This window comes from Sinocyclocheilus grahami, unplaced genomic scaffold (assembly GCF_001515645.1).
Source record: "Sinocyclocheilus grahami isolate Dianchi unplaced genomic scaffold, SAMN03320097.WGS_v1.1 scaffold1398.1, whole genome shotgun sequence".
NCBI lineage: Eukaryota > Metazoa > Chordata > Actinopteri > Cypriniformes > Cyprinidae > Sinocyclocheilus > Sinocyclocheilus grahami.
The window spans coordinates 54,239-64,004 of record NW_015506577.1 but is presented as its reverse complement, the minus strand read 5'-3'; the positions used below and the strand labels follow the sequence as shown (position 1 = coordinate 64,004).

The following is a 9,766-nucleotide window of genomic DNA, read 5'->3' as shown; positions in this document are numbered from 1 at the left end:
AAAGAGAGAGAGAAAGAGAGGAAGAAACACAAACTGGCGGCTGAAAATCACCTCAGTGTGAAGAAGGAGAACGGAGAGCTGAAGCTGTCGCAGAAAGGTATCGCTAGTCGCTTCGCTGCTGCTGTTTGCGGCTGATAACGGCCTGCTGCTTCGCTAGCTGTGATCTGTGTGTGTGTGTGAGCGTTTATGATGTGTTTATTGTGCTCGTGGATGAGTGCGTATGTGTTTATTTGCGTGGAAAACACCGACAGCGCGAGCTAGTTAGCTTAGCATCGGTGAGGCGCGTGCAGCTGCAATGTGACCCGCCGCAGACGCGCGTATTACCATCACAATAATTCACATCTGCTGTCATTATAATAGCATCATCACATCTCCTGTGTTACCTCATCACATCTCCTGTGTTACCGCACAGATCCATCGGCAAACATCATCATATCCTATAATAAATGCGTGTTTTTATATTCAAGTGTTAAATTAGTCTGTAGGACGGCAGAATAATAGCTCGTACTAATAAAAACAGTAATCTAAATATCTTCTGTCGTTCCTGAGATGCCTAACGGACACCAGAAGATCACGATTATAATAACTGCTGTATTACTGCTGGAGTCTCAGTAATAACACTCGCTCGGTGATTGGAGAACACGAGACAGTCATGTACAGCGATCTTCTGTTGCTCTGTAATAAATATGCTGTTCTCCGAGTTATACTGTGAGCTTCACTGTGTTGAACTGTTGTGTGTTATTTACTGTTTGTGTCAGGCCTGTTACTCCCACATGACATTAATAAACACTAATAAAGTAGTAACCCATCTGTCATAACACAACTGTTATGAAAACAGCACAAAAGCCATATTCATTCATTAAAGACGCACTGTTGGCTGCCTGTCCTACAGATGCTTACCTAGCCCTAACTGACCCTAACTCCTACTAACTGACCCTAACGCCTACTAACTGACCCTAACTCCTACTAACTGACCCTAACGCCTACTAACTGACCCTAACTCCTACTAACTGACCCTAACTCACCCTAACTCCTACTAACTCACCCTAACTTCTACTAACTCTCACTGACTCACCCAAACATGATCAAGCCGTCATTTGCTCGCCTTCACATCATTCTTAACCTGCATGACTGACTTTCTGGATCACTAAAGAAGATATTTTGAAAAATGTCAATAAAGTGAAGGTCAGATAGGTGCAGTGGTTACTTTCACTGTATTAACAAAAGCAGTTCTTCAGAATCTTTTCTTTTGTGTTCTGCAGAAGAAAGAAAGTCCTACGGGTCAGGATCGACACGAGGGAGAGTTAATAATGACAGAATTATCATTTTTCATTGTCTCTGTTTACCTGCCTCCACAACAGTATGTTTAGTGTTTTATAATCATATTTTCATTCGTTTCACAATCTGTGCAGTTGGTCTTCATGATAACTCATGATTGTACCCTGGCAGCTTGCAGCTTGTTGATGTACGTGAAGGTCAGTGCAAACCATCCTCGTGAACGTGATGTGTGTTTGCACGAGGATCGTGACCCTCATGAAGCCTGTTCAGGATACAAAGGACCTAAATTAAAGAAAATAAAGCTTCTTTTTAGGGCTTTCCAAACCCTATTTTTCATGACAGTATATACTTTGAAATATATAAAGTATATATTTATTTATAATATATATGAAAATATGCTTTGAGAACCTGTTGGGGAATGTGACTACTAGTTAAAGACGTGAGCTGGTAAATTCACAAACTTACACCATTGTGTCTCTCAGTAGGCCGTCGTTCACACGCGTGACCCTCTGTACGGCGCTTTAGTCCAGGAATCAGAGAAACCTGACATCTGTGAATGCTTTGGTTTCTTTTAACCGTCCAATGTGTTTCTTCCTCCTACAGATCACACTATCAAAGACAAAGAGAAACAGAGAGACAGAGACAGCGAGAAGAAGAGAGAGAGAGAGATGGACAGAGAAAAAGAGCAGGAGAAAGAGATGAAGGAGAAAAGAAAACATAAGCTGATGATGGAGATGAAGAGGGAGAATGGAGAGGTGAAGATCCTGGAGAAAGGTGAGCGATCTGTCAATCATAATTCACAACAATCACGTTCACCTGTGTTTGACCTCTGACCTCACATGCATTTGGAAACTCGGGTTCACTTCTTGACATGCACATCATTTATAATTTTAATAATTAGAATGTATTATTAAAATATGTTGGGTTCCTAAACAGCTTTAGACAGATGCTGGTCACTAAAAGACATCTGAGAAAGAGTGAACCTGCTCAAAAACACTGTTTCTGCTGGCAGCAGACGGGTAACAACCGGCCCTCACCGGCCCTTGGAATGGTCCTAACCTCCCCCCCGGCACAGCGCCCCTGGGCTCCAGAATTAAAACTGACCGACCAGATTGTTTGCAAATGTGATGATTTAATATTTAACTCGCTTAGGCAGTGAATCGTTCAGAGTTATTACTGACTCACTCACTGAACCGCGAGTCGTTTTAGGTTTGAGTCTGATTCTAAATAAAGCGGGAAGTGTTTGTGACGTACATTCAGTCACTTTACTGACTTGATCATATGACAGTGAGCAAAGATCTACGTTCACCATTTATAATCAGTTAATAATGATGATGTTATAAAACATTTAGCATATGGGATCCACTTGTAAGATTGAATCGACTGTTTGTTTTTTTTAATATTTTTCCAAGCAATCAGAAATATTCTTTAAAACAGTGATATTTACATTGCACAAATGCAGTCAGAATCACTAAAGTCAGTGTTTTCATCACGTCAGCTGCTAAACTCTCATCTGTGCCTCTTCATTTATGGAAACACACAAAGTTAATTTTCACTGTCGCCCCTAGATTGTGTTTAACACACACGATTGTTTGCGCACAACTGAGGACTAAACGAACTAATCATGTCACATCATTAATGAAAGTAGTGCATTAGTTACATGTTGTTTTTGCATCTCAATTTTTATTCACATGACAAAAAATACTATGTTTGTCTCACCATATAGTGAGTGTCATTAAAGAATTTAAAGAAATAGAAGTAGATAAGTCATTAATCAATAGTAAGTTGATAAGAAGAGTATTAATAAACTGTTGGAGACACAGTGGTGACAGACGTACTCATTCGACTCGTACTCGTGCGTCAGTTTAGTTTTGATTACAGAACGTGATGTTTTCCTGCATCTGCTCGTCTCTGTAGTGAGTTTGTGTCCGGTGAGTGTGTTCATGGTCAAAGCAGATGGATAGTCGGCCATCGGGGTCAGTTAGATTGTCCGTTTCTGTATTTGTTTTATTAGTGTCTATCATTTGTGACCCTGGAGCACAAAACCAGTCATAAGGGTCAATTTCCTGAAATTGAGATTTATACATCATAATAAATGAATAAATAATCTTTCCATTGATGTCTGGTTTGTTAGGATAGGACAATATTTGGCTGAGATACAACTATTTGAAAATCTGGAATCTGAGGGTGCAAAAAAATCTAAATATTGAGAAAATCATCTTTAAAGTTGTTCAAATGAAGTTCTTAGCAATGCATATTACTAATCAAACATTAAGTTTTGATATATTTACGGTAGGAAACTTACAAAATATCTTCATGGAACATGATCTTTACTTAATATCCTAATGATTTTTGGCATAAAAGAAAATTGGATAATTTTGTGTACAATGTATTGTTGGCTATTGCTACAAATATAGCTGTGCTGCTTATGACTGCTTTTGTGCTGCAGGAACACATGTGTGATGCTGGTGGACGTGTGTGATACACAGTTTTTGCTAAAACTAGCGGATTTACTCAAACATCAGTCGCGACCAACAGAAGCTCACGTCTCACAGACGTCTAACCTATAAGGCTGATTTATACTTCTGCGTCGAAACTACGCCGTAGCCTGACGTGCACCTCTCCAAAAGTGTCACAGCGTGTCAAATCTACACGGGCCGCAAGCGCTGTGATTGGTCTGCTAGGACCGCGAGCGCTGTGAGCCTCCGTATGTGTTTGAGTTTTGTGTGTGTGTTTTATACTTTAATATATTTTAATGTTACACCTTCTTATTTAAAATAAACAAATCAAAGAACAAGTGTCTTATCATTTTATCATAAAATGTAGCATTACATCACTTTGTTGTTCGCGACAAACAGTTGTTCTGCCGTGGTACTGCGGGTTACACTAGCAACATGCCCGTGGACACTGCAGACTAGCGGTTTACATGTGTACTGCACGTCGACACAGAAGTATAAATGAAAACCCCCGCACATCCTACGGCGGAGAGGCTACAGCGTATGTCCGATGCAGAAGTATAAATCAGCTTTAAGCTCTCGCTGATCTGAAGCACTCTGGAGACTGTCTGCTCCTGTCTTCATTAGCTCTGCTGTTTGCTAGGATGCCAAATCACTCTCGTTCTGAGGATGTTTGTGTAAGTTAATCTTCTTTCTCCTGTGCTGTAGGTGACAGAGAGAAGCCGAAGATCGACTCCGCTGAGGATCTGCTGATGAAAAAGGTCAAGAAGAAAAAGAAAAAGAAACACAAAGAAGGTGAAAAGCGGAAGCGGCCCAAGATGTACAGCAAATCTATCCAGACGGTGTGTTCTGATCTCCCCAAATCTGGCTCAGAACTCAAGCCGCCACCTCCAGTCCAGCAGGGCGGCGCTCTGAGCTCCGTCAGCAGCCTGAAGCAGGAGAACAGCTGTGGCCAGAGCGCGAGCGCAGCAGACGGCGAGGCCAGAGCCGCTAAACTGGAGCGGCTGGAGTTCGGCTGTCTGGTTCACGTGGAGCACCAGCCGAACGGAGGAGCTCTGGTGGCTCACGCCTACAGCAAGGAGCTCTCTGTCCTGTCTCCTGTGGAGATGCAGAGGTTTGCGCAGGAGTTTGTGACGCTAGCGTTTTGCGAGGACCAGGATGGAGCCGCTAACTACGTGATGGGTGTGATTCACGGCGCCGCCTCCTACCTCCCAGACTTCCTGGAGTACTTCTCTACTAAGTTCCCCAACTCACCCGTCAAAATGGAGATCCTGGGGAAGAAGGACATCGAGACGACTAGTATGGCAAACTTCCACACTCAGGTTAGTAGATGCACAGGCTGTGTTGCACTGTTGGGTGTTTGTGTTCAGACGTTATATGAGACGATTAAACATCAGCAAACGAACGTCTAGAATAACAGAACTATCTTTTGGATCTAACTGTAATTATTTCCCACATCCAAGTTCCAGGTTATATGCAAAAGTCTGAACATTAATCTCTTAATTTTACAATAAGTAGTGAGGCTTAAATATCTAAAAAATGCACATTTAAGGAGTTCCTCTTTTGGTGAAAGTTTTCAGACGGCTTTCAGAATGGCCAGCAGACAGTGTGCACACATGGAGACCCATATCTCAGCGTGCAATGATCTGATTGACTTGAAATTACAGGAGGAATGTAGTAACAAACACATCAATTGGTTAAGACATCAAGTAGGATAATAAATAATTTTTTCTTTTTATAATCTGAGTTCAAATATGGAAGTGTGCTTAACGAGTACGTTTACCCTATGCAGTAGGGGAAAACTGTGGACTTGGCAACACTGCTAGTAATACAGAAGTGTTTTAAAGAGGCAGCGGTGAAGTGCTCACGGGTTTTCAGCTGTCTTAAATATTGTCAGGGATTCAGCGTTCCGTATAGGGTTAGGAAGATCATTCCACCAGCAAGGAACAGCATTCTGGGACGTGATGTTGTGCCTCTCTGTGATGTGCCACACAGCGTCGCTCAGTGCTTGACCGCAGGCTTCTGGACGGTGTGTAGACTCATAAGAGCAGCTAGAACATGATGGAAGTCCAGTACTCCAGCCTAGAAATGACAAGGGCCTGGACTGAGTTAAACAGAGCCTGATCCACCTGACGATGTGCAGAGCTGGTTCTGCTTGATCTGTTAGGGTTATTGTTGATGACTGTAGCTGGTGAATTGTACTGTACCGTTAGAGTAGCCGTGAAGACGAGAAGCTCTCTTTTTGCTAGATTATCTTTATATACGCTGGAATCGTCTGGTTAGAATGAATAGTAAAGCTGTGTTTCTGCAGCAGAGCAATGAGCGCAGATCAAGATGACATTGTGTTTGATTGTGTGTCTTTGTGTGTGTGTTGTGACCTGTGAGCTCTTAGGATTGTTACTCTCTCTCTCTCACACACACACACACACGCTTTGTCAGAAACACAGAGACAGGCCGACCCATGAGGTCTGATGTTTGACAATCTTTTCATTAGAAACAGCATCTGCTTTTCTTCCGTTTGTACCATTAATAGAAACGTGAGCTCCATAAAACGCCTGGACACACGGCCAGAGAGAGAGAGAGAGAGAGAGATCGCTAGCAGTGTTTGTTCTGCTGTATGTCAGGCAGAGATGAGTCAGACCTGCAGGCATTAGCAGCCTGGACATGACGTGAGTGACGTCATCAATCCCATCATGCACTGCTCACTTCACATTCCCTTGGTTCCTGAAGAGCTCACTGTACTGGAGTGATCACATGACCACACAATACTTCACTGGCGCTGCATCATTTGTTTATTAATAGCATTCGGTGTATCTTTGCATTTATGGTCATGTGATCAATCTTATGTTTAGACAGGTGTGTGTGATACAGCTGTGGCCAGAGCGCGAGCGCAGCAGACGGCGAGGCCAGAGCCGCTAAACTGGAGCGGCTGGAGTTCGGCTGTCTGGTTCACGTGGAGCACCAGCCGAACGGAGGGGGTCTGGGGGCTCACGCCTACAGCAAGGAGCTCTCTGTCCTGTCTCCTGTGGAGATGCAGAGGTTTGCACAGGAGTTTGTGACGCTAGCGTTTTGCGAGGACCAGGATGGAGCCGCTAACTACGTGATGGGTGTGATTCACGGCGCCGCCTCCTACCTCCCAGACTTCCTGGAGTACTTCTCTACTAAGTTCCCCAACTCACCCGTCAAAATGGAGATCCTGGGGAAGAAGGACATCGAGACGACTAGTATGGCAAACTTCCACACTCAGGTTAGTAGATGCACAGGCTGTGTTGCACTGCTGGGTGTTTGTGTTCAGACGTTATATGAGACGATTAAACATCAGCAAACGAACGTCTAGAATAACAGAACTATCTTTTGGATCTAACTGTAATTATTTCCCACATCCAAGTTCCAGGTTATATGCAAAAGTCTGAACATTAATCTCTTAATTTTACAATAAGTAGTGAGGCTTAAATATCTAAAAAATGCACATTTAAGGAGTTCCTCTTTTGGTGAAAGTTTTCAGACGGCTTTCAGAATGGCCAGCAGACAGTGTGCACACATGGAGACCCATATCTCAGCGTGCAATGATCTGATTGACTTGAAATTACAGGAGGAATGTAGTAACAAACACATCAATTGGTTAAGACATCAAGTAGGATAATAAATAATTTTTTCTTTTTATAATCTGAGTTCAAATATGGAAGTGTGCTTAACGAGTACGTTTACCCTATGCAGTAGGGGAAAACTGTGGACTTGGCAACACTGCTAGTAATACAGAAGTGTTTTAAAGAGGCAGCGGTGAAGTGCTCACGGGTTTTCAGCTGTCTTAAATATTGTCAGGGATTCAGCGTTCCGTATAGGGTTAGGAAGATCATTCCACCAGCAAGGAACAGCATTCTGGGACGTGATGTTGTGCCTCTCTGTGATGTGCCACACAGCGTCGCTCAGTGCTTGACCGCAGGCTTCTGGACGGTGTGTAGACTCATAAGAGCAGCTAGAACATGATGGAAGTCCAGTACTCCAGCCTAGAAATGACAAGGGCCTGGACTGAGTTAAACAGAGCCTGATCCACCTGACGATGTGCAGAGCTGGTTCTGCTTGATCTGTTAGGGTTATTGTTGATGACTGTAGCTGGTGAATTGTACTGTACCGTTAGAGTAGCCGTGAAGACGAGAAGCTCTCTTTTTGCTAGATTATCTTTATATACGCTGGAATCGTCTGGTTAGAATGAATAGTAAAGCTGTGTTTCTGCAGCAGAGCAATGAGCGCAGATCAAGATGACATTGTGTTTGATTGTGTGTCTTTGTGTGTGTGTTGTGACCTGTGAGCTCTTAGGATTGTTACTCTCTCTCTCTCACACACACACACACACGTTTTTTATTTATTTTTTTTCTAAACAAAACATTAAATATATTAGGGGTGTGCGGTATTGACAAAAAATATATCTTAATATTTTCTGGGATTTTATCGATAACAATAATTAGACAATATTTTGCTGAGTGTGTTATTAGGGATGCAACGATACCATTTTTTCAGAATCGATCCGATACCAAAAATTCTGAGTATCGGCTAATTCCGATCCGATACAGCGCAGTTTTTTTTTTTTTTTAAATCAATGTAGAATTTTTCTATACTTCTGTGTGTTAAACACAATCAGCTAAATATAGACAACTTCATTTTAATTAAAAATAACAAATGAAATAAATATATAATCATAATATATGACAAAAAAATACTATTATAAACTAGACTAGTGAATAATTCAGCAGCAAAAGTTATTCTAGAAAAATCATGGGTGCACAATAATTTTATAAAAACATTCAAACGAAACATTTAGTGAAACAACATTATTTAGTGGGGAACACAAAAGTTAATAAGTGTTGGACTATATCTGGTAAACTGTTACACATTGCTCTTTGTATTGTTGTAAAATACATTCATGAAAAACAAGTAGCCTTTACCTTTTTTAAGTATTGACTGAATGCCAGTTTTACTGATACTGATTCCTTCATTACTGTAAATGGATTTATTTTTACAGAACATTTAAAACATAATAGCAACTATTAATTTAAGTAAACGTGAAAACAATATTCACATAAATTAATTAGAATAAATTATAATAAAGATTCATACACATGTAATTTCTTTAACAAAACTGTCAACATGAACGTGATTTAATTTTTGAACTATCTGCTTTAGCATTAGAAATGGCTTATAAATATGAACAATTTGGACTCATTGTTTCCTTCGAAAAGTTTACTTGCACCAAATATAATTTTATATATTATATGTTATTTTTATTAGTTTAATAGTTTGATATTGGTTAGCAGTGCAAATTTGTAATACCCCCAAAATGGGTGTACACTTGTTCAGTTGTATTATTGGTTGTATTAATGCAGATGAGGACGGTGTTCGTTATGTACCAGTCCGCCCCAGACCTCCCCTTACTCTGTTGCGCCAATACCGTAACCCATGGAAGGCTGCCTATCACCATTTCCAGAGGTACAGTGACATCAGAGTCAAAGGTAAGTACCTTTTGAACATGTGTGCTTGCTCAGTTTTTCCTTGCTCTTTTTAAAATTACGGATGCACCGATACCATTTTTTCAGATCCGATCCGATACCAAAAATTCTGAGTATCAGCCGATACCGATACCAGAATTTTTTTTTTTTTTTAAATCAATGTAGAATTTTTCTATACTTCTGTGTGTTAAACACAATCAGCTAAATATAGACAACTTCATTTTAATTAAAAATAACAAATGAAATAAATATATAATCATAATATATGACAAAAAAATACTATTATAAACTAGACTAGTGAATAATTCAGCAGCAAAAGTTATTCTAGAAAAATCATGGGTGCACAATAATTTTATAAAAACATTAAAACGAAACATTTAGTGAAACAACATTATTTAGTGGGGAACACAAAAGTTAATAAGTGTTGGACTATATCTGGTAAACTGTTACACATTGCTCTTTGTATTGTAAAATACATTCATGAAAAACAAGTAGCCTATATATATATATATATATATATCAAATATA

The 9,766-nt window shown here is 40.5% G+C and overlaps 1 protein-coding gene across 1 annotated transcript in view; it reads left to right on the top strand.

Annotated features, from left to right (window-relative positions):
* Window positions 1–1,915: 1,915 nt before the first annotated feature.
* The window catches only part of LOC107569939 (round spermatid basic protein 1-like), a gene marked incomplete at its 3' end in the record, with an annotated part of 34,133 nt that continues 26,282 nt past the window's right edge, over window positions 1,916–9,766 (top strand). The window contains exons 1-3 of the mRNA XM_016256113.1: window positions 1,916–2,052; window positions 4,443–5,106; window positions 6,606–6,981. Coding sequence (XP_016111599.1) covers window positions 1,947–2,052; window positions 4,443–5,106; window positions 6,606–6,981 — 1,146 coding nt within the window. The remainder of the gene's footprint in view (window positions 2,053–4,442; window positions 5,107–6,605; window positions 6,982–9,766) is intronic.